Raw genomic sequence first — 25928 nt, forward strand, 5'->3', positions numbered from 1 at the left:
TGTCCACAAAACAGCCTGGTACTGGCACAAGAACAGACATATAGATCAATGGAATAGAATAGAGAATCCAGATATCGACCCAAACCGCTATGCGCAATTAATATTTGACAAAGGAGGCATGAACATACAATGGAGTCAAGACAGTCTCTTCAATAAATGGTGTTGGGAAAATTGGACAGATACATGCAAAAAAAATGAAACTAGATCACCAACCTACACCAAACACAAAAATAAACTCAAAATGGATAAAGGACTTAAACATAAGACGGGAAACCATAAAAATACTAGAGGAATCCACAGGCAGCAAAATCTCAGACATATGCCGAAAGAACTTCTTCACTGATACTGCCCTTAGGGCAATGGAAGCCAAAGAGAAAATAAACAAATGGGACTACATCAAAATAAAAAGCTTTTGCACAGCAAAAGAAACCATCAACAAAACAACAAGAAACCCCACTGTATGGGAGAACATATTTGCAAATGTTATCACTGATAAAGGTTTAATCTCCAACATCTACAGGCAGCTTATACAACTTAATAAAAGGAAGATAAATGATCCAATAAAAAAAATGGGCTATGGACCTAAATAGAATCTTTTTGAAAGAAGACAGAAGGAAGGCCAAGAGACATATGAAAACATGCTCAAAGTCACTAATTATCTGAGAGATGCAAATGAAAACGACAATGTGATACCATCTCACACCTGTCAGAATGGCTATCATCAACAAATCAACAAATGACAAGTGTTGGCGAGGATGTGGAGAAAAAGGAACCCTCATGCACTGGTGGTGGGAATGCAGCCACTGTGGAGAAGAGTATGGAGTTTCCTCAAAAAACTGAATATGGAACTCCCATTTGACCCAGTAATCCCACTCCTGGGAATATATCCTAAGAAACTAGAAACACCAATCAGAAAGGATATATGCACTCCTATGTTCATAGCAGCATAATTTACAATAGCTAAGATTTGGAAACAGCCTAGGTGCCCATCAGCAGATGAATGGATCAGAAAACTATGGTACATCTACACAATGGAATACTATGTTTCCATAAAAAAGAAGGAATTCTTACCATTTGAAGCAACCTGGATGGAATTAGAGAACATTATGCTAAGTGAAATAAGCCAGTCAATGAAAGAAAATACCACATGATCTCACTCACTTGTGGATAATAAAAAAATATTATAAACTGATGAACAAAAAGATAGATACAGAGGCTGTAAAGCATCAAACAGACTGTCAAATTACAGTAGGAAGGTTAGGGAGAGGTGGGGGAAATAAAAGATCAACTGAAGGACTTGTATGCATTCATATAAGAGTAACCAACGGATGCAAAACATTGGGGGTGAGGGCATGTATGGGAGTGGGGTGGGGGGGGGCAATGGTAAGATATGTACACATATAATACCTTAATTAAAAAAGATAATGGGCCGAAACCGGTTTGGCTCAGTGGATAGAGCGTCAGCCTGCGGACTGAAGGGTCCCGGGTTCGATTCCGGTCAAGGGCATGTACCTTGGTTGCGGGAACGTCCCCAGTAGGGGGTGTGCAGGAGGCAGCTGATCGATGTTTCTCTCTTATCGATGTTTCTAGCTCTCTGTCCCTCTCCCTTCCTCTCTGTAAAATATCAATAAAATATATTTTAAAAAAAAGATAATGGTAAAAAAAAATGGGCAAGGGACCTGAATAGACACTTCTCCAAACAAGACATATAGATGACCAAGAGACATATGAAAAAATGCTCAATGTTACAGATGCAAATTAAAACTACAGTGAGATATCATCTCACCCCTACCAGAATAGCTGCCATCAATAAATCAACATACAAATGCTAGTGAGGATGTGGAGTAAAGAGAACCCTAGTACACTGTTGGTTGGAATTCAGATTGGTGCAGCCACTGTGGAAAAGCCGTTTCCTCAAAAATATTAAAAGTGGAACTGCCTTTTGACCCAGTGATCCCACTTCTGGGAATACATCCTAAGAAACCCAAAACACCAGTCAGAATGAATACAAGCACCCCTATGTTTATAGCAGCATTATGAACAATAGGCAAGATTGGGAAACACTCCAAGTGCTCATTAATAGATGAGTGTATTAAAAAGCTGTGGTACATTTACAAAATGAAATACTATGCAGCCGTGAAAGAGAAGAAAATCATTCTTTTGTGTCAGCATGTATGGACCTGGATGCTAAGTTAAATAAGCAAGTCAAAGATAAACAAATATATGATCTCACTTACTGGTATATGTGGAATCTAATGAACAAAATAAATGGACGAACAAAATACAAACAGAGGCATGGAGGAGATTGACAGCTGTGGGGGTGGAGGAAGGGGAATCTAGATGAAAGAAGGTGAAGGGATTAGCCAATGAACATACAGTATATGCATAACTCATAGACACAGACAACAGTGTGGTGATGGCCAGAGAGAAGAGAGGACAGGGGCTGGGTAGAGGTGGGTTTAGGGGGAGTAAATGGGGACATCTGTAATAGTGTCAACACTAAAAATAATGTTTTTTAAAAAAAGAAAGATGACTCAGAGCTACTAAACAAACAAAACTCAGAAGATAGTAGTCTATAGTTCATCCTGATACATCAATAATCACCCTATATATAAGCAGACTGACATCACCAAAAAAAAGGGACAGAGTAGCAGATTGGATAAATAAATTATACACCCAACCATGCGCTGCCTTCTAGAGACACATCTCAGCTCCAAGGACAAATATAGACTCAAAGTGAATGGGTAATGATTCTCCAAGCAAATGGTATGCAGAGAAAAGTGGTTGTAGCCATACTTATATCTGATAAGAAAGATTTCAAGATAAAAAGGTAGCAAGAGAAAAAAAAGACATTTTATAATGATAAAGGGGACAATACATCAAGAATACATAACACTTATTAATATACAACAGGAATACATTGTATTACTGTACATGTATACTGTATATACAGCATATATACAGTATATATACTAGAGGCCCGGTGTACAAAATTTGTGCACAGGGACGGGGGAAGGTGTCCGTCAGCCTGGTCTGCACCCTCTCCAATCTGTGACCCCTTGGGGATATCTGACTGCCGTGGCCATCTTGTGGTGGCCATCTTGTGACAATGTTGCAGTAGCCATCTTGTGACGACATCATGCTACACCACCTAGGCTTTTATTACATAGGATATATGGAATCTCAAGGGATCCCAAAAAGCCAAACAATTGTGTAAAGAAGAACAGGCTGAAGAACCCACACTTTTTGCTTACAAAAACTACTACAAAACTACAGCAATCTAAACAGTGTGATACTGAAATAAAGACAGATATATAGACCAATGGAACAGAATACATAACTCAGAAAGAAACCTTTCTGTATATAGTCAAATGTTTTTCAACCAGGGCACCAGGACCATTAACTGGGGAAAAGTCAGTCTTTTCAACAAACAGTGCTGACTAGGAAAACTGGATACCCACATGTAAAGGAATGAAGTTGGATCCTTAGCATATACCATATACAAAATTGAATAAAAGGATCATTATCAAAATGCAAGAGGTAAAACTGTAAAATATTTCAAATAAAATTTAGGGGAATGCTTCATGTCATTGGATTTGAAAATTATTTCTTGGATACAGGTAATAAAATAAAAAAAATCATATAACTTGGACAACATCAAAATTTAAAACTTTTGTTTATCAAAAGGCACTAACAAGAGGGTAAGAGGTAATCCATTGAGTAGGAGAAAATATTTACAAGTCATATATCTAATAATGTGTTAATATCCAATTTTTAAAGATAACTCCTAAAATACAACAACAAATCAACTAAAATATTTAAAACCCCAACAACAAAAAGAAAACATGATTTAAAGATGAACAAAGGGTTTGAATAGATATTTCTTCTATGAAGATATACAAGTGGCTTATGAAAAGATACTCAAACTTAATAATCTATAGGAAAATGCAAAACCACAATGAGATATCATCTTATACCCATTAGGATGGCTACTATCAATAAAACAAAGTAACAAGTGTTGACAAGGATGTGGAGGAACCAAAATCCCTGTGCATGCTGCTAGAAATATAAAATGGTACAGCCACTGTGGAAAACAGTGTGGTAGGTCTTTAAAAATGTTTAAAGAGAATTACCAGATGATACTGTAATTCCACTTCTGGTATACAGTATAACCAAAAGGACTGAAAGCAGAGGCTCAAATGGTTATTTGCACACTTATAACCACAGCAGCATTATACACATTAGCCAAAAGGTGAAAGCAATCCAGTGTCCTTCAGTAGCTGAATGGATAAAAACAGTGTACTATATGCATACAACAGAATAGTCTTCAGCCTTAAAAAGGAAGGGCATTCAGACCCCTGGTATAACATGGAAGAACCTTGAGGACATTTTGCTAAGTGAAATCAGGCAGTCACAAAGGAACAGGTACTATAGGTTTCCATTCATATGAGGTACGTAGAGTTGTCAAACTTATGGAGATGGGAAGTACAATAGCAGTTGCTGGGGTCAGGTGGGATTTGTTTAATAGATACAGAGTTTCAGTTATGAAAGATAAAAAAAAAAGTTCTGGAGATGGATGGGTCCACTAATCCTATATAATAAAGAGGTAATATGCAAATTGACCATCACTCCAACACCCAAGATGGCCACCCCAATGTGGACACAAGATGGCTGCCACAAGATAGCCAGCAGGGGAGGGCAGTTGTTGGGGACCAGGCCAGCAGGGGAGGGCAGTTATGGGCAACCAGGCCTGCAGGGGGGGGGCAGTTAGGGGTGACCAGGCTGGCAGGGGAGCACAGTTAAGGGCAATTAGGCCGGCAAGGGAGCAGTTAGGCGTCGATCAGGCTGGCAGGGGAGTGTTTAGGGGGTGATCAGGCTGGCAGGCAGAAGTAGTTAGGGGCAATCAGGCAGGCAAGCAGGTGAGCAGTTGGGAGTCAGCAGTCCTGGATTGTGAGAGGGATGTCCAACTGCCCGTTTAAGCCAGATCCCACTAGTATCTGACCTAAACGGGTAGTCGGACATCCCTTGAGGGGTCCCAGATTGGAAAGGGTGCAGGCTGGGCTGAGGGACACACACCCCCTGCATGAATTTTGTGCACCGGGCCCCTAGTGTCAATATACTTAATACCACTGAATTATATACTGAAAAATGGTCAAAATGGTGAATTTCATGTTGTGTATATTTTACCACAAAGATAAAAGCAAAACTTGGAGTACTTTATTTTAAAAAATCAAGTCAAGTAACAAATTACACTAACCCACAGGAACACAACACATTAAACGACGACTTGGTAAAAAAAAAAAAATCAAGGAGAAAAGAAAACATGGAAAATATATCCATAATAACCTGGAAATAATATTCTACACATATGATTTGGTAAAATGACCATGAGTCAGTATCATACTGAATCCTATATATTCAGATTTTAGATTTATGAATCAGGATTATCTTTGCCAATTTTAAAAGGTCCTGTCACATATTGTTATTTATTTTAAAAACATATGTAACAGGGTAAAAGCACAGGCCTTGTGGAATATATCAGTATCAGAGAAATTTACTTCATGATTGTAGGTTGGGTGGTACAGGAATATACACTATGTATTCCCATATAACTCTTCTAGGATTGGCTAATCAAGAATAGGAAATAAAACAGGTCAGGATTTGGTGAGGTTGAAGGAGATGTGGGTTTGTGGACATGCACTTCCTCTGCTCCCTGAACTCCAAATGAAACAGAAGAGTGGCCACAGGTCAATGAACTACACCAGGAACCTCAGCCAGCAGCTCAGCTAAAAGACAAAGTGTCAAAGCACCACACGCTTTGACAACCATGATCACTGAGAAAAAAACCTTGGGATTTAAGCATCAATAGGTCATAAAGAAGCTTTAGGAGAAGGTTCAGTAGAAAAGTAAGGCCAGAAGCCAACAGCCAGAGGGTTAAATAGAGAATGGGTTATGATATGAATCAGCAACTGCTCATGACACTTTCTGGGATCACCCACCTGTATTTGGGGACATCTCTTCATCTTTTTGAACTTGAATTTTTAAAGAAGTCATACAGCAATAGCTACCTCACTGATTTTTTGCAAGAATTAAATGAAAAGGCAGTTTATATTTTGTTCCAACAGAAAACTGAGCATAGTCACTTTTTCCTTGAGAGTGTTGGTGGCACTTATCCTATATAATAAAAGGGTAATATGCAAATTGACCATCACTCCATCACACAAGATGGCCGTCCCCATGTGGTCAAAGATGGCTGCCCCTATGTGGACACAATATGGCCCCCACAAGATTGCCAGCAGAGGAAGACAGTTGGGAGGGACCAGGCCTGCAAGGGAGGGCAGTTGGGGGCAATCAGGCCTGCAGGGGAGGGCAGTTAGGGGTGACTGGGCTGGCAGAGGAGGGTAGTTGGGGGTGACCAGGCCTGCAGGGGAAGACAGTTGTGGGGGACCAGGCCTGCAGGGGAGGCCTGTTAGGGGTGACCAGGCCAGCAGGGGAGGGCAGTTAAGGGCAACCAGGCTTGCAGGGGACGGCTGTTGGGACTGATCAGGCCTGCAAGGGAGGGCAGTTGTGGGGTACCAGGCCTGCAAGGTAGGGCAGTTGGGAAGGAAAAGGCCTGCAGGAGAGGGCAGTTGCGGGGACCAGGCCTGAGGGGGAGGGCAGTTAGGGGCAACCAGGCTGCCAAGGGAGGGCAGTTAGGAATGACTGGGCCAGCAGGGGAGAGCAGTTGGGAGCAACAAGACCTGCAGGGGAGGACAGTTAGGGGCAACCAGGCCAACAGGGGAGGGCAGTTAGGGGGAATTAGGCTGGCAAGGGAGCAGTTAGGCGTTGATCAGGCTGGAGGGGGAGTGGTTAGGTGGTGATCAAGCTGGCAGGCAGAAGCAGTTAGGGGCAATCAGGCAGGCAGGCAGGCGAGTGGTTGGGAGCCAGCAGTCCTGGATTGTGAGAGGGATGTCCACTGGGATCGGGCCTAAACGGGCAGTTGGTCATCCTTGAGGGATCCCTGATTGGAGACAGTGCAGGCTGGGCTGAGGGACACCGCCCCCGCCCCGTGCACGAATTTTGTGCACTGGGCCTCTAGTCCTATATAATAAAAGGCTAATATGCAAATTGTCCTCTCTACTGGGAGTTCAACCAGGAGTTTGACCAGGGGGTGGGGCCAGCTGGCCAACCACCAGCAGCCCCTACCCTGGCCAGTCCCACCCTCACTTATGCCCCTCCCCACCCCAATCAGAAGTGAGGCTGGCCGGACCCCACCCGTGCATGAATTCATGCACCGTGCCTCTAGTATCATATAATCAATCGAATCACTCTCTACTTCCTTCTACTTACAACTCCTGGGAAAGAGATGATGGCAAAAAGTTGACCCTGTTAATGGTCTTCTAAATTCTCTGCTTTTTTTTATGCTGCTCAAACAATAAATGATCAAATGATTTGAATTCTTCTATAAAATAAAATTGGAAGAATTTTTGCTTTCCAATAATATTTTAAATAGAAATGGGGAGAAGGGGAGCATCGTGAGGGTAACTAAAGAAGAGAGAGTGAGAGACATCAGCAACATGGCGTGTGTGTGTGTGTGTGTGTGTGTGTGTGTGTGTGTGTATGTGTGGTAGGGGGAGTACGGGGAATAAAGACAGCAGAAGAAAATCCTATTGTCAAGAATAGCCATAAAGGATTTAACAATATAAATGCCTTACAGTAAATGTCATCATCTGGGCTATATTAGGTGATGAAATAATCCTTCACTCCATTATGCCAACATTTAGAAAACTTGTGTGACTGCATGAGCAACAACATTCTGGGAGAGATAGCTTCTAAGTTTCGGTCATCAGAGCAGAACAGAGACCAGCACCAGTAGGCAAGTACTGAGTTAGGTGGAGAAAATAATGAGGGAAAGATATTAGGACAAGAGCTAATGAATTGGTGAAACAAGCAAGAAAAAACCTCATGGACATGGACAACAAAATGGTGATAACCAGAGGGAAAGGGGGTGGGGGCAGGTGGAGGAGGGTAAACAGGATAAAATGTTAATGGAACAAGACTAGATTTAGATTGTGAGTGCACAATGCAATGTGCAGATGATGTATTACAGAATTGTACACTTGAAACCTATGTAACTTTATTAACCTATGCAACCCCAATAATTCAATAAAAAGAGCCAATAAAAATAAATGTAAATAGAGCTTGGAACTGTAAGAAGAGACACCTCCCCCCACAATCGGGTAGAATTTTCCCCCTCTGCCAGCTAGGTGGGCTCCATCCTCATTTGGAATTTAACCTTGTCTGTCCAAGATGAAAAGAGAAATCTGAGAAGGTCTGGTGCTGCCATTCTGGCTCAGCTCTGGGACTGTGACACCTGGGTCCTTGAGAAGTAGAGTACATCTAGCATCAGGGTTAGGAAGAGGAGTGAGCATAGAAACTATGAGGTGGGAACCTCCTCGTTATCCCTACGCAGAATTTTCTATGCCCTGGCTTCTGTTAGAAAGGAAGAGTCTCCCTGTACATCCAACACAAATTCTTGCATATATGGTTTGAATTTTATCCTCCCACACCCATCATGTTGTTCCTTCTTCAGTTATGCCTTCTGCACCCTGCATCTTAAATATTTTTCTCTCTACTAGTTAGAGAGAAAAACTGTGGCTCACGAGCCACATGCGGCTCTTTGGCCCCTTGAGTGTGGCTCTTCCACAAAATACCACGGCCTGGGCAAATCTATTTTGAAGAAGTGGCATCAGAAGAAGTTTAAGTTAAAAAAAAAATTGGCTCTCAAAAGAAATTTCAATCACTGTACTGTTGATATTTGGCTCTGTTGACTAATGAGTTTGCCGACCACTGGTCTAGACTAAGCAGTGGGTGCACAGCCCTGACCTTTGCCAAGGCTCAAGGGTCACCAGCATTCCGGGCTCCTTGTCCACACCTCTCTGCTAGTGAAGACAATAGGCGGTTTCCCACAGAATGGGGGTGTGTATAGAAAACAAGAGGGAGAAAAGGAATACATTAGCTGCTCTCTAACTGAATGGGCATCATAAGTCTTATTACAGGAAATACTCTAATTCATCCCTGAACACTGGAGTGTCCCTCAGGAAAGGCCTTCTCTGGCCCACAATGACAATCCCAATGCCCATTCAGCAAGCAGACCTGGTAGGAAAAGAGAAGTGGGTACAGTCATCCAGGGACACCAGGCCCTGCCAGCAAGAAAAGAGACTGGCACTCAGGACACCAACAGAAAATTATATTCAATAGTAAAACGAGGGAGGGGGTATATATGGGAGGGAATGAGGGCCTAAAAAGAAAACTGGTGGATTCTCCCTGTCCCTCTGTCTCTTCCTGCACCCAGGCTCAGAGGAACAGTCAGCATTTCCCCCACCCTCTGGGCTAATCCCAGGATCCGGTTTGTCTGGGGGTGGAGCCCAATCCTGTAGTGGGCTGGCACACAGAGTCCTGCTTTATTAAGCCCTGGACTTGTCCTACAGGCAGCAGGAGGAAGCCTGGCCGCGGAATCTTTGGTACCAGTAACAGGACCTCTGCCACCCAGGAGAGCCCACCTGCTGCCATGGGCCGCTACCGCATCCAAGTGGCCACTGGGGCCTGGCTCTTCTCTGGGTCTTTCAACCGCGTGCAGCTGTGGCTGGTTGGGGAACTCGGGGAGGCAGAGCTGGAGCTGCAGCTGAGGCCAGTGCGGGGCCAGGTAAGAGGAAGAAGTGGGAACTCAGACCCCCTGGCTGGGCTCAATGCCTGAGGGCAGTTGGGACTTGGGGGGCTGAGAGCCAGTGACAGCACAACCACACCAGCTGGGACTTCCAGTGAGAAGGGACGCCTGCACCTGGTGGGTGAGAGGTTCAGAGCCAGGGCCCAGATGGACTCAACCCCTTTCTCCCTCCCCTGGACTCTGCTCCACACAACCTCCACTTCTTTCCCAAGTGTCATTATGGGCTCAATGGTCAAAGGGGAAGGTCCTCCGAGAGCCTGGGCACAGGTGCAGGTGTTGGTGCTCAGTGTTCAAGTCACTGTGGTCTCAACTTGGGTCCCTGGTCCTCCTGGTTCAATGGGTCATCTGAGACCCACCGCGCAGGTGTTGGGAGGAGGCAATGCTGTCTTTGGAGGCTGTGTCACTGGACTCCACAAAGCCCCCACCCATTTCTCACCCTTGGTTAAATGCCTCTCCCAGGTCCCCACTACTAAGTCTCACTGGGTTCTGGTCCCCACAGGTGGAGGAGTTTGAGCAGGACGTTCCCCAGGACTTGGGGCCACTGCAGTTCATGAAGTTGCGCAAACACCACTCCCTGGTGGACGATGCCTGGTTCTGTGACCGCATCACCGTGCAGGGCCCAGGAGACTTAGAGGAGGCCACCTTCCCCTGCTACCGCTGGGTGCAGGGCAAGGGCGTGCTGACCCTGCCGGAGGGCACTGGTGAGGGTCTGCCTTAGGGAAGTGGGAGCATGCATGGCCCAGGGAGTAGTGCGGGAAGGGGAGAAGGGGCGACTAAAGGAAGGGGGCAGCACAGAGGAAGGTCTGAGCAATTTGAAAAAAGTGCACACTTCACAGGTTAAGAGGGCCCAAGACAGGGACAAAGGGAAAGTTATACATAGAATGAAAAAGGTCTGAAGTGGGCCTGCACAGGGAAGTGAGTGATGTGTAGATCCCACCTCCCAAGGTGAGCAAAGGGAATGGGAGGTGCAGCCATGCTGGGAAACAGAAGAGCCAAAGTAAAGTGGAAAGATCTCTTTGTGACTGGAAACTAGTTAGGACAAGGACAGGTAAGGCTAGCACATGTGACCCCTGAGAGGAGGCATTGAATGGAAGCAATAAATGATATGAAGATAAGAGCTGCTTTGGCTGTGAAAACATGGAAGACAATTGTGAGGGCAGGGAGCACTCTGATTGGGGTGGGGATGCATGAGCAGGGGCTATATGGTATTTGTTGTTGTGGGACACGTGGAGAAGAGATATGACTGGAGAGTAAATTTAGAACAATGGCATGTAATAATAGAGACTAATCAGCCATAACAAAGATGGCATGCTGTTTGAGACAACATGGATGAATCTTGAGAGTATTATATTAAATGAAATATCAAAGGAAAAGGACTAGAACTACACGATTTGACTTCTATGTGTGATATAAAACAAAAAGCAGCAAATGAACAAACAAAAATACAAACTCATAGATACAGACAACAGAATGATGGTTACCAGAGGAAAAACAAAGAGGGTAAAGAGGGTCAAATATGTGTCTACAGAACACTCAGAGTATACAAATGTATTATAAGATTGTACATCTGAATTTTATATGATGTTATTGGTCAATGTTATATCCCAATAAATTTAATAAAAAATGGATACATGAGTCTTTGAGGAACAATATAAGTACAGGTGAGAAGAGGACAAGTCAGGTTAACAAATATAAACTATGTGATGGTGAGGTTAGATGAAATGGAATGAGGGAAAGGTAGCAACATGGAATTTTCCTCCCTAAGACAGGTGAGATGGGATGGTTGAAGGGAACACACATATAATTTTTGTCTCAGGGATCAGGTGGGGGTAGAGACAAGGAAGAGCTGAGTGCATATGTGTAATAAATATGAAATATGTCATTTGGAGGACAGGTGAAGAATTAGAAAGGGGAAGGCCAATATAGATGAGATTAACAAAGGCAATCTATATATATAAAAGCCTAAGCAACTGTCTGACCAGTAGCTATGACACACACTGACCACTAGGGGGCAGACACTCAATGCAGGAGCTGCTGAGGAGGAAGCCCGATTCCAAGGTGTGTCACCCGAGAACCGCTCTCTCACAATCTGGGACCCCTCAGGCAATATCAGAGATCCAGTTTCAGCCCAATCTTCTCAGGCCAGTCTGAGGGACCTACTGGTGCACAAATTTGTGCACCAGACCTCTAGTATGTAATAATACGAGATATTGTGGATATGGCACATGATTAAGAAGAAAATTCATAATCATCTCTAGGCACAAGTAGTGAAATTTGATTTAAGGAACAAGAAAAGGAGGAAAACATGGGATGTTGCTTAAGGACAAACATGGGGTTGAAATAGATGAAATCATGAATTGGGTGTGAGTAAAGATACAATAAGTGACTTTGGGAATACATCAGGTGAGGTAGAGCCAGAGATAAAGGCAAGTGTATGATGTAGCCCTAACTGGTTTGGCTCAGTGGATAGAGCATTGGCCTGTAGACTGAAAGGTCCCAGGTTTGATTCTGGTCAAGGGCACCTTGGTTGCAGGCACATTCCCAGTAGGAGTTGTGCAGGAAGCAGCTGATCAATGTTTCTCTCTCATCGATGTTTCTAACTCTCTATCCCTCTCTCGTCCTCTCTGTAAAAAAATCAATAAAATATATATATTTTTAAAAAGAGTATGATGTAATACAGTCAATAATGAGAGATTAGATCAAGTCAGGGATAGCAGCATTTAGACAAACCTATGTGGTCAAATGTTCTCCCAGCCCGCCTGGCAGGAAACAGTATCTTGGACAAGTTCCAGAAGCATCGAGAGAAAGAACTGAAGGAAAGACAGCTGATTTACTGGTAACCACCAACCCATAGCCCTCCTGATATCCCCACCTCTTCTCTGATCCTGCCACCATCACTGACCCCCTAATTCCTCCCTGAACTCTTTTCCCATCTGCTAGTTGGGACACCTGGCACGAAGGGTTACCCCTGACAATGGCTGTGGACTCTGTGAAGGATCTGCCCCCAGATATGAAATTTCATGGTGAAAAGAAGCTGGACTATGAATGGAGAGTGAAGACAGGGTGAGAAAAGATCCCAATGGAGTGGGGAGTGGTGAATCCCATAACAGGCAGGATTTGGTGAGTTGACAGTGCCATCCTTGACATTTATCCTAGAGCACTGGAGATGGTCCTCAAACGTATTTACACCCTCCTGAACTCCTGGGACAGCCTAGAGGATTTTGATCAGATCTTTTGGGGCCCCAAGAGCACCCTTTGTGGTCAGTATTCCCACAGACCTTTGTAAATTCTTCATAGCCTGTTTTGTTGTCCCAAACTTCATACTTCATAGACCCTCATAAGTACTTTCAGATGAGAAGATACTATGCCTGGTCATTTCTCAGAGGCAACAAAAAGGAAAGACAGGGGCTGGATGCAAAGTGATCATATGCCTGAATGGCTGTGTTAAAACCTAAAGGAGAAGGACATCAGGTTGTGGTGAATATCCTCCCCTTACCCTCCACTCCAATCCCACAGAGAAGGTTCACCAGCACTGGAAGGATGATGAACTTTTTGGCTATCAGTTCCTCAATGGTGCCAACCCCATGCTGTTGAGACGCTCCACCTCTCTGCCCTCCCGGTTGGTGCTGCCCTCAGGGATGGAGGAGCTTCGGGGCCAGCTGGAAAAAGAACTCCAGGTACACCCCCAGCACTCTGTTGTCTTCTCCTTGTCTGTGGGGGAAGGGATGTGGTGAATGGGAAGGACCAGAGGTGAATCAAGGAAGAGAGACTGTATTAATCCACTGTTCCTATGTGCAGAGTCCTTTGCAGGAAAAACTTGCAGTTGATAAAGTATGTAAAGGAAACTATGAGACTCTTACGTGCCAGACAGAGGTAGCAGAAGAGAAAGTAGATGAGGAAAGAGGCCTGGAAACCTTGACAGGGGAAGCTTAACATGCCTGTGCTGCAAAGAAATTGGTCAAGTATGGTCTTAAAACCACCACTGCCACAGGGAATTAACATGTCCCTGGGGAAGACTCCTCTCATTTTGCCTCTTTCCTCACTGTCAACTGAGATGACTTGGACTAAATGTTCTGGATGCCTCCTTCCTTTCTGCCACTAGGACTCTGATATTGATGTAGGATAATTGCAAGAAATGAGACTGAATGTTATTACATTTCTTCCCCTTGGTGCTGGCCCTCTGGAGTAGACTTTGAACTTTTCCCCCACAGAACGGTTCCCTGTTTGAAGCTGACTTTATACTGCTGGATGGAATTCCAGCCAATGTGATCCAAGGAGAGAAGCAATACCTGGCTGCCCCCCTTGTCATGCTGAAGATGGAACCCAGTGGGAAGCTACTACCCATGGTCATCCAGGTGAGATATTTTGGAAATCCTCTTTCAACACTGCTCTGCCTTCTCCCCAACCACTGCCCAGGGACAAAGACAGTGGGCTCTTGTCCCCCAGCCCCAACTCACTCAGTGAGATCTGTCTTTGTCTCCAATCTCTCCTTTCTACCTCGCAGCCTGCCTCACTACTCACATTCAATTACTTTTTTTGAGAGTCAGAATGCTCTCTATTGGTCCTCACCCTAAGGCTATTCAATCTCTTCCTGATCTTTGAATCTGTGGAATATCATTTCTTAATTGGACATATTTTCTCCCTTGTTTTTAATGCATTTTTCCTCTTAAGTGTTCTCATCAATCAGTTGATGAGAACTGTCAGGTATCTCACATGTCCAGTTTCTCCTTCCTATTCTACCATCCTAACTCACACTTTTATCAGGTTTCTCCCAAACCACTGTTATGGCCATACCGGACTCCCCCCTTTCCAATTCCTCCTGCTTTGATCCTGACCATTATAGTGCTGACACTTCCCCGCAGCTAGTGAGAGGATGAATGGAAAGGTCCTCATTCCTCCTACTAGATTATAGCCCTCTGCATGACAATAATATTAGTCATCAATTTCCCCCAGAATACTGAGCATAGTGTGTAACATATGAGGTTAATGAATGCTTAATTCCTCTTTATTGCAGATCCAGCCTCCCAACGCCAGCTACCCAACCCCACCACTATTCCTGCCCTCAGACCCTCCCCTTGCCTGGCTCCTGGCAAAGATCTGGGTCCGAAGTTCAGATTTACAACTGCACCAGTTCCAATATCACGTGCTGAACACTCATCTGCTGGCTGAGGTCATTGCTGTGGCCACCATGAGGTGCCTCCCAGGACTGCACCCTGTCTTCAAGGTACATACTCTACCTTCCATGTCCCATATTGCTCACTAGGAAACATGTGAAACAATTCAACAGTTACCCAAGATTTTAAAAATCTAAGCCATCTGGCTAGGAATATATAACAAACCTGCTTTGCAATAATCAAGCACTGATATGGTATCAGCAAAGAATCTTCATATGCAGGAAGGGATAGGAGAGAGATAACTACAGCAACACCTTGAATCTTGTGGTTATATTTTCATGTTTAAATTCTTTTAATTTTATGCCAATTATAGATTCACATGCATTTATAAGAAATAATACACAATATATCCTATTAAATTGAGTCCTTTAGCAGTTTTCTACACATATTGCAAGTCAATTCTCTGAAATTCTCCAGCAATGGGTCCAGAGGAGAGTAAGAATATAGTTTGTTAAACCCATATGTTGCCATTTAGCCAGGAAGACAAGTGGTAGACATAACAAAAGCCAAAGAATCATATCTGAGAATAGAGGTGGAAATAAAAAGAAACAGCTATAAACTCTATAGTATTGATGGAGAATATTCTACTACAACTGAATGTTATGAGGAGCACAAGATAAAAAGGCAAGGATAGCAGCCCAGCTGGTCACTGACATCTACTCAAGAGTGAGGAGACTAAAGATGTACATTAGAATGGTGATGACAGGGATGAAAGGGAGGAGACACTGCCTGCGTCATGCCTGAACATTATTGGAGAGAGCGATCAGAGGTCTCAGCACTGCCAGACCTAGGAACTCACAAAGTGAATACTGTTGGAATGACCCAAAAATACTGTGATGCTATAAACAGTGAGTTCAGTGTCCATTGCTAGGCAGAAGGCAGCAAAATAAGCTTGTGCTTGTCTTACAATTGTTTTCCAAATCTCAATGGCACTTCGATACAGGGAACAGGGCAGGGCAGGGGGCAAAAATCTACAAGTCTATGAAGCAGAGCAGTGGTCAGAAAGTTTGTAGTCAGGAAAAGAAGTCAGTTTGGAGGCAAAGATTAGGTATTGAGCTTTAGATACAAAGAGTTTGAAGTGTTGGTAAGATATGCAAATGAGTATTTGACAAGCAGAACAACTGATCTGTAATGTCTCTTGGAGTTCCAATGCCAACACTCCTGTGGACTGTGGATGTTCGGGGTTCTAGTGTAACATAGATAAAATAGTTACTAATGTAGTTCATGGGCTCTCAGATTTGATAACCTCATGATGCCTTTCCATCACCATCTCCCTCCTAGCGTGAATCACTTATTCCCACTTTTACACCTCAAAATGCCCTTTTAATACATAAGCCCCCCCTCCAGAGCCATATTCCCTCATCATAGCAACTCCATCCCATGGCAGACAGTCTTGTTGGAACTCCCAGGAGGGCTAAGCTTGCAGAAGTTACCAAGGTTACCTGTGCAGGCTCTGGATTAACTGCTTGGGTCTGAAGCCTGAATCCTGGTCTCAGTACTTACAGATGTGTGTTCAGGGTCCTCATCTCTGAAGGAGGATAACTATTTCCATTGTTGGCTTGTTAAGGCATTACAGATTAAATTCTATAAAAATGTCAGTTTTCTGCTGTTATTTTGGTTATCATCATCATTACTATCATTGCTGTTAGGAACTCTGTTCTGGGTTCTTTGCTCCTCACTGTGAAACCAGCATCTCTCCATGAACTTTCTGAAATGAACAATATAAGCTCCTTTGATATCTTGGTATCAGGAGTATCACTTGTGTCCTTCCTTTATTCCATCATCAAAAAGCTCTGATCAATATCCAAACAATCTAAATCCGGTATATCAACCAGGCGGAAATGAAATAAAATTCATCTAAGATAAAAAGAATATGTTAGTTGTACTTTTTAGTAGCTAAAAAAAGAAGAAGGAAAGAGAGGACAATTAGGAATGGGTACAGATTTGATGACAACCCATTTGCTGCTTAAGCAGGGAGCTTGATATCAATTCTAAAATTCTGACTGAAGATAATCTTTCCCCAAAAGAATCCAAGAGTAAAACAATGAGCAGTTGGAGGGAGAGCTGTGAAAATGAGCAGAGAGGCTAGTTTAAGGAATGTGATGTGAATGATAGAGGAAGCATGAAATGATATTGAAAGCTAAGGGGTAGCTTCTAAACGAACAACTAGGGGTAGCTTCTAAACGAAGAAGTGAACTACATTCAAGGTGGATACAATAAAGGTAATGATAATACCTCCTAATCAATGCTTCTGTGTGCCAGGCACTGAGCTAAACACTCTTTATATATTACTCATATAATTACCACCACAGCACCTGACCTAGGAGACCTATTATCATCCTTGTTGACAGATGAGGAAATTGACAGATGAGGTACTTGAACAAGTACCAAAGTGAGTGGTTAAGCAAGGATTCAAGCCCAGGTCATTCTAGTTCCACAACCCCCTCACTGTAGAGTCATGGAGAGCATGAGAGTTAGTGATCATAGCAGCAGAAGGAGACCAGCCTACAAAGGCACTGGCAGGGAGGAAAGCATCAAGATGGTCTCCGATAACTACCTTTCTCTAATCTTCTTCATCCAGCTCCTGTTCCCACACACCCGCTACACCATGGAGGTTAACACCCGGGCACGGACAGAACTCAACTCAGATAGTGGAATATTTAGTCAGGTAAAGAGGAAATGAGGGCATGGGGCTGCCTAATCTTTCATCCCTCTACAACCTCCTGCCATCTTCACAGTCTCACACCACCAGATATGAATGTCCTGATCCTTGAACCTATGGGCCTATTCATTTTATACTTTTAATTTTGTAAACCCCTGTGAACACCTTATATAATATGCCAAGATTGTCAGCTCTTCTTTTATCTCTCAAGACCTGTCAACTTTCAAATTCCAGGCAGTGAGCACAGGTGGAGGGCCCCATGTGCAGTTGCTCCGTCGGGCCATGGCTAAGCTGACCTACCGCTCCCTCTGTGCTCCTGAAGATCTGGCTGACCGGGGCCTGCTGGGAATCCCAAGTGCTCTCTATGCCCATGATGCTTTACGGCTCTGGGAGATCACTGCCAGGTGGGTAAGAGTGGGAGCTGAGAAATGGAGGGCCATTGGTGAGAAGGGGAATGGGTCTCTGGCTTGAGGTCAGCACTGGGCAAAAGGAACATGAAACAAGAAAGGTCCAGACAGAGGGAGCAGAGGAGACAGTGGATAGAATCTGAAAAGGAAGAAAGTGGAATAACAAAAGAGCCTAGCTTGGGGAAACTGGGAATGGGGAGATGGGGATCTGGAAGAACTTGGGTTTTGTTAGAAAGAATGGTTATTAATCGTGTATAGGGAACACTTAAAACTAATGTCCCACATTTCCTTTTCTAAACCAATGTGTAAAAGTGGTTGGGGTTGTCCCAAAAGGAAAGTCTGGTAAGATGTGCCCCCAGGGGGGCAATAGTAAGATATATACACATATAATACCTTAATAAAAAAAATAAAATCTTAAAAATAAATAAATAAATTAATTAATTAATTAATAAAAGATGTGCCCCCAGATACAATGACAGTCAACTGGACAGAAGCCACAGAAAAGGATTAACGGTCATAGGCTACAGCCTTGACCCAAGGAGCAGAATAAATAAGCATGATGAATGCAATGAGCTCAGCTCTCTTCTCCTCTTGGCAGGTACGTGGAAGGGATCATCCACCTCTTCTACCACGGGGATGATGTCGTGAGAGGGGACCCTGAGCTGCAGGCCTGGTGTCGGGAGATCACTGAGGTGGGGCTGTGCCAGGCCCAAAACCGAGGTGAGAACTGGGCTGAGAGAAGGAAGCTGTTCAGACACTCTGCCCAGTGCCCCTTGTCAGCCTTGCCCTTCTGGGGACATAGTCCCAACCTCTCATCACCCTCTCGCCCTCCACACATGAAGCATATGAATACCATCCCCACCTCCTATGTGTTAGGACAGTTCTACAAACCCAAGGATTGTCCTTCCCAGAGAACCTGATCATCAACCTTTATGTCCATCTCCCATTCCTGCCACAGATGCCCTGAATCTTCCACAGCATAGAGCCCAGTGGGTCCAGAATCATGACCAGTGGGGGATCTGCCCAGGCCCTGCTTCTAAAGCTCTTCCTAAGAATATAAGTGGGGGAAACTTTCCCACCAAAATCCATGATGACCCTCTCTGGATTTCCCTCCCTTCTTCTCTTGCCTGCTACTGTCCACCCCACACAGTGGGTCCAGACACATGCAACACTACCACAGTGGAAGGTCATTTCTAGGTGCAAATTGAATATTGGATTTCTCTGCCCAGTTCATTCCTTCACTAGGATCTACCTTTAGTTCTCTCACTCCACATTTTACTCTGTGAGGAAGAACTACCTTTTATTGAGCTTTGCCTAGTTTCATCCTCCTCTCTCTAGCACACATGGACCAGCTTGCTTTGTTTCAAATTGTATGAACATATACTGGGAAGCTATTATGGCCGGGACATGGGAATACAAGGTTTAATAAACCAATGCCAGACCGTTGGAGGGAGGCTTTTCTTGAAGGATCTGAGCAACATCCCCATCGCCCTGAACCTTTCAGGACCAAATGTTCTCTCATACTTTTCAGTTCTGTTCTTCAAGCATCCCATGCCCCAAAAGATGCTTCTTCCTCTCCCTGGCCATCCTCTTCCCATGGCATATTTACCTTAAGCATTTACAAAATGCAGTCATATATAAGCTTTAATCTCTGATTCTCCCATTTTACTCCCTCAACTTTTAATGTTCTCTCTGCCCTGTTATTCTCACATTATTCTCATTAAATGCCACACACTAATATTGGTTTCTAAAGTACTGGTTTCTGCCTCTTTCCATCTATGTGACCTTGAGCCATCCACTAGATCTCTTTCACTTTGACTTTTAGTTTCCTCAAAGCTAAAATGGACAAAATACTATCCAATCATTCTCACTTTGTACCTGACAGAATTTTTGAGATCCAATGATATAATGTGTGACAGTACTGAAGCCTGCATAGTATATAGTGTTAGATGAGTATAATCATATGCTCCACCCCACACAAAAATACCTCCCTAATATGATCAGCATGTGAATTAGGAGAGTCCAGGCCCAGCCATGCAGTAGATGGCCTTGGTCAGGCATCAAACTCTATGACCCCATCTCACTGCATTCATCATGCCTGTTTATTCTGCAGTTTTGATACTTTGACATCTTGGAGTCTTGCTGATCCAGAAGGTACCACCCTTCCCAGGGCCAGCTGATTATCAGATATAACAAACCACTCCCCTGGAAGTGTGCTTTTCATATGCCAGAAGTCCCAACCACCACTTCTATTGAGCTCTTACACTCTGGGCCACTATTCCCCTGGCCTACTCACCTCGGGCCAGGTCCCAGACTAGGGACAGCTACCACACTCCAGAGCCCACTGGAAGTATTGCAACTAGCCTGTCCTAAACCCTCTTACTCTGTCTTGCCTGTTCCTTCTCATGGAAACCACAACAAAGACTCCTACCACAGTTTTCCTCTCACTCCCTCTGCCTCTTGACCAACCCTGGTGCACCCAGTGTGGCCCCTTGTGGTGTGCACCCAGGTACCCATCTCTTGGGATCTGTGAGTATAACACGTATCTTTTCCATGGCAGTTATCTCCTGACCTGTTGGCCTCAGCACAACTGAATAATACTAATAGAAACTATACTTTAAAACACTTGCCGCCTGTATATTGGGTTGAATGGGATAGCTGATTTTGACTCATCTTCCTGTATTTAAATTGAAAAAATTACTTCTCTTTCTCTGCATCATTCCCCAGCTATCTATAAGCACTGAACCACTTTTGGGGAGTCAGCAATTGTTGAAATACAACAAACCTAGAGAAAGGTACATGATACTCATAGGTGTAAAACTTAGTGATGTGTTACTACAGTGACACACCTGTATAATTAGCATGAAGATTAAGAATCAGAACTTTACCAGCTCCCTCAGAAAGCCCCTTGTATACTGTCTTCCAGTCTGTCCACTTGAAGATAAACATTATCTTGACTTGTAGGTTGGTTAGTTTTACTTGTTTTGACCTTCACAGATGGAAATACAACACGCACTTGCTTGTGTCTGGCTTCATTCGCTGAATACTGTGTTTAATATTTACCTACTTTGTTGCATGTAGCATGTAGTTTGTTCATTATCATTGTGGAAACCTCCATTTTATGACTATGGCACCATTTATTTTTCCTTTTTGCTACTGATGGATATTGGTATTGTTTCCAGCTTAGGGCAGTCAATATTAGTGCTGTTGTAAACATTTGTGTGTGTGTTTTCCTGTGGACTTGATGGACTTAAATTATGCAAAAATTAGCTTCAGTAGCTATTGACCCTTTTCCCAAAGTGGTTGTACCAGTTTTCACTCCATTCAGCGGAGTTTCAGTTATAGTTGCTCCATATAGTCTCAAATACATGAAAAAGATATTTCTATCTTTTTTACTTTAGCCATTTTGGTGAGTATGTAGATCTATCATATTGTGAGTTTAAGTTGCCTTTTCCTGAAGACTAGTTGCTCTGAATACTTTTTCCTTCGTTTAATAGTCACCCAGAATATCCTCCTTTATGAGGTGTCTGTTAAAATCTTTACCCTTATACCTCTAGGGTTGTAACCTTTAACTTGTAAGTTATTAAAATTGAAGTATAATTGGTATGTATTATTAATTTCAGATGTACAACATAATGATTCAATATTTGTATGTATTGTGAATGATCACTTCAGTGAGTCTAGTTAATATCCATCACCACACATAGTTACACAATGTTTTCCTTTGATGAGAACTTTTATGATCTACCCTTTTAGCAACTTTCAAATATACAATACAGTATTATTAACTATAGCCACCATGTTTTACATTACATAATAGCCATGCTGTACATTACATCCCATGACTTATCCTATATAACAAAACACTAATATGCAAATAGACTGAACGGTGGAACAACCAGTCACTATGACACACACTGACCACCAGGGGGCAGACGCGCGATGCAGGAGCTGCCCACTGGAGGTCAGTGCGCTCCCACAGAGGGAGCGCCACTCAGCCAGAAGCTAGGCTCACCAGTGGGTTCACAGCTGGCTAGTGCAGTGGCGGTGGCAGTAGCCTCTCCCACCTCCACAGCAGCACTAAGGACCCCTCAGGGGATGTCCGACTGCTTAGGCCCACTCCCTGTGGGCAGCCAGACATCCCCCAAGGGGTCCTGGACTGCAAGAGGGCTCAGGCCAGGCTGAGGGACCCCCTCCCCTCCAGTGCATGAATGTCATGCACTGGGCATCTAGTTTATTTTATAACTGGAAGTTTGTAACTTTTGACCACATTCACCCATTTCACCCACTCTTACCCCCACCTCTGGAACTACCAATCTGTTCTCTGTATCTATTCTGTATCTATGATCTCAGGGTCTTTTTCCTTTTTTTTTTTTTAATTCCACATATAAGTGAGACCATATAATATTTAACTTTCTCAGGCTACTTATTTCACTTAGCATTATGCTATCCCATGTTCCATCCCTATTGTCACAAATGGCAAGAATTCCTTTTTTTTTAAGGCTGAATAATATTTGAATATATATATATATATATATATATATATATATATATATATATATATTAGGTTCCTTTATTCTATTTCTTTAAAAAATGCAACTGGAATTTCAAAGTTATATATATATATATATATATATATATATATATATATATACACACACACACACACACACTAATAAAAGAGAAACATGCAAATTGACCATCCCTCCACTACGCCCACCAGCCAATCAGGAGCGAGTATGCAAATTAACCCAACAAAGATGGCGGTTAGTTTACATATGCAGGCACAGAGTGAAGACTGAGGACAGTGTAGAAGGAAGCCAAACACTGCAGAAGGGAGCCAAGCAGATGAGAAGGGAGTGAGGCAGCGGAGATGGGAGGGAGAAAGGCAGCCAAGAAGGGAGTGAAGCCTGCCGAGATGCTCAGGCCACAGGAAGCCCTATTCTTACAGGAATAGGCCCTAGGGAGCCCTATTCTTGCAGGAATCTTCCTGCAATGGGCCTCTAGTATATATATAATTTTGTTTATTCATCCATTGATGAACACTTAGGTTGATTCCATGCCTTTTTTTTAAGATTTTTATTGATTTTTAGAGAGAGTGTAAGGGAGAGAGAGAAACATTGATGTTAGATAGGAACAAGTCTATTGAATGGCTGCCTCTTGTATGCCCCCAACCGGGTACTGAGCCCACAATCCATAACCTGGGCATGTGCCCTGACAGGGAATTGAACTAGCAACCTTTTGTTGCACAGTATGATGTCCAACCAACTGAGCCACACCAGGCCAGGGCAGTTGCTTCCATGTTTTGGCTATGATAAATAATGCTGCAATGAACATGGGGTCTAGCTATATTTTCAAGTCAATGTTTCATTTCCTTTGGATAAATGTCCAGAAATGGATTTGCTGGATCATATGGTAATTCTATTTTTAATATGTTGAAGAATCCCCATACTGGTTTCCATTGTGGCTTCACCACTTTCCACTAACAGTACATAAGGCTTCTATTCTCCACAGCCTCACCAATACTTGTTATTCCTTGTCTTTTGATAATACCCATTCTAACAGGTGTGAGGTAGCATCTCATTATGATTTCGATTTACATTTCCCTGTTAATTAGTGATGCTGAGCACTTTTTTATGTACCTGTTGGCCATCTATGTGTCTTCAGAAAAAATGTTTATTCAGAGCTCCTGTCTAACTTTTAATTGGAATCTGGTTTATGTTGCTATTGAGTTGTATGAGTTCTTTATATATTTTGGATATTAACCCCTTATTAGATATGTGATGTGCAAATATTTTCTCCCATTCAGTATGTTGCCTGTGAATTTTGTTGGTGGTTTCCTTTGCTGTGCAGAAGATCTTTAGCCTGATGCAGTTCCATTTGTGTATTTTTGCTTTTGTTGCCTTGGCTTTTGCAAATCCAAAATAGCATCACCAAGACTGATGTCAAGGAGCTTACCACCTAATTTTTCTTCTAGGAATATTATGGTTTCAGTACTTTAATCCATTTTTCCTTAATTTTTGTTTGTGGTATAAGATAGCAGTCCAGTTTCACTCTTTTGCATGTGGCTCCCAGTTTTCCCAGCAACATTCATTTACTGAAGAGACTATCCTTTCCCCATTGTATATTAATGTCTCATTTTTTGGACTCTTTCTTCAGTTCCTTGATCTATGTGTCTGCTATCTGCCAATACCATACTGTTTTGATTATTTTTTTCTTTGTTATATAATTTGAAATCAGAAAGCAGAATAAGGATGCCTTTAACTCTGTCCTTTTTAAGATTTCTGTGGCTATTTGAGATCCTTACTGATTTCAACTTAAAATTATAGGTTGATTTATATTCTATTTCTTTAAAAAATGCAATTGAAATTCACAGGGATTGCATTGAATGAGTAGATTGCCTTGGGTAGTATGGACATTTTAACAATATTAATTCTTCCAATCCATGATAATAGAATATATTTTCATTTATTTGTCTTTAATTTCTTTCATCGGTGTCTTATGGTTTGCAATGTAGAGGTATTTCACATCCTTGGTCCAATATATTCCTAAGCTATTTTATTCTTTTGGATGCAGCATATATTTTACATGAATGAATGAATGCACACTAATCATAACATATGGGTATCTCCAGACATCAGCACTTATTTCCTTATATTTTTCAAGGATTGCAGTTTCTAAACTTCGGTATTTCTTCTTCTAGGTTTTCCTGTCTCCTTCCAGTGCCAGGCTCAGCTCTGCCATTTCCTTACCATGTGCATTTTCAGATGCACTGCCCAGCATGCAGCAGTCAACTTCAGCCAGGTATGGACAACTGAAAGCCTGGGTCCCTGAGGGAAAGTGCCTGGACGAGGGTATGTTTGAAGGAAAGAGTTGGGAGCCAGAGCCCTGCATATCACAGTGCCTGGTTGACTCCAGATTCTTGCCCCCTCAGCATGACTGGATGTTCTGGGTCCCTAATGCCCCATGCACAATGCGGATGCCCCCTCCTACCACCAAGGAAGATGTGACAATGGCCACACTGATGGGCTCACTCCCAGATGTCCGGCAGAGCTGTCTTCAGATGCTTTTTGTGAGGCAAGTGGGCCGGCAGCAGCCAGACATGGTGAGAGCGGATTTGGGGAACTCTGGGGCAGTAATAACAGAAAAGAAATTTCAGAATATGGGGCTGGGCTCTGGTCCCTGTGTCTTGGAGCTAGAAGCTGATCAATCCTTTCTTTTCTGCTTCAGGTACCCCTGGGGTATCACACAGAAGAATATTTCTCAGGCCCTGAGCCCAAGGCTATTTTAAGACAATTTCAAGCAGATCTGGACAACCTGGAAAGGGAGATAGTGGCCCGGAATGAGCAGCTAGACATTCCCTATGAATACCTGAAGCCGAGCTGCATAGAGAACAGTGTTACTATCTGAGCCCCAGTATAATGGCCTTTCATAGACCAGAGGCCGATACTAGGGTTAACATTTTCCTTTTGAGTTTTATGTTTTTTTGGATCTGAATTGCTGTGGTTCTATTTTCTTTTCTATCTGAGTTCTCCCCACCCCCCAATATATCACTAGCCTGAGGCACTGTCCCACTTCCAGGTCATCTAATAGAATGATCTTTAATTTGAAAACACATTCCTTAGAGAGATCAACTATTCACTCATGTATTCTTCCCCTATCTCTGGAAATAATGTATTTTCCATTTATTATATAATCATTTAGGGATAGATTTATTAATATCACTAATCATCAGAGAGATAGTGTGAGATTAATGTTAAATTCTATTTTCTTCTGAGAAAATCTATTATACCAGCACAATTTATTTAAAAACCCATCCTCTCTCACTGATCTATTATGCTAGTATAAATCACATTGCCATAACTGAATGAAAGTATTTTTGAGTTTTTTATTCTATATATTCATTAATATGTTTGTCTTATACTGTACCACAGTAACATAATTACTACAACTGTAAAATTAAAATAACATACTCTTTC

At 42.9% G+C, this 25928-nt stretch overlaps 1 protein-coding gene across 1 annotated transcript; it reads left to right on the top strand.

The window, feature by feature from the left end:
* Positions 1–9550: 9550 nt before the first annotated feature.
* On the top strand, positions 9551–25359 carry LOC308254351 (polyunsaturated fatty acid lipoxygenase ALOX12-like; the record flags this gene model as incomplete). The annotated part of the gene is made up of 14 exons (XM_080680328.1): positions 9551–9685; positions 10206–10407; positions 12461–12542; positions 12647–12769; positions 12863–12966; positions 13223–13383; positions 13918–14061; positions 14721–14930; positions 17462–17548; positions 17777–17946; positions 18548–18669; positions 24653–24753; positions 24884–25054; positions 25180–25359. 14 exons carry the CDS (start codon positions 9551–9553, stop codon positions 25357–25359), a joined length of 1992 nt encoding a protein of 663 aa, XP_080536454.1.
* Between the last annotated feature and the right edge of the window lie 569 nt (positions 25360–25928).

This window comes from Plecotus auritus, assembly GCF_963455305.1.
Source record: "Plecotus auritus genome assembly, chromosome: 7".
Classification (NCBI taxonomy): Eukaryota; Metazoa; Chordata; class Mammalia; order Chiroptera; family Vespertilionidae; genus Plecotus; species Plecotus auritus.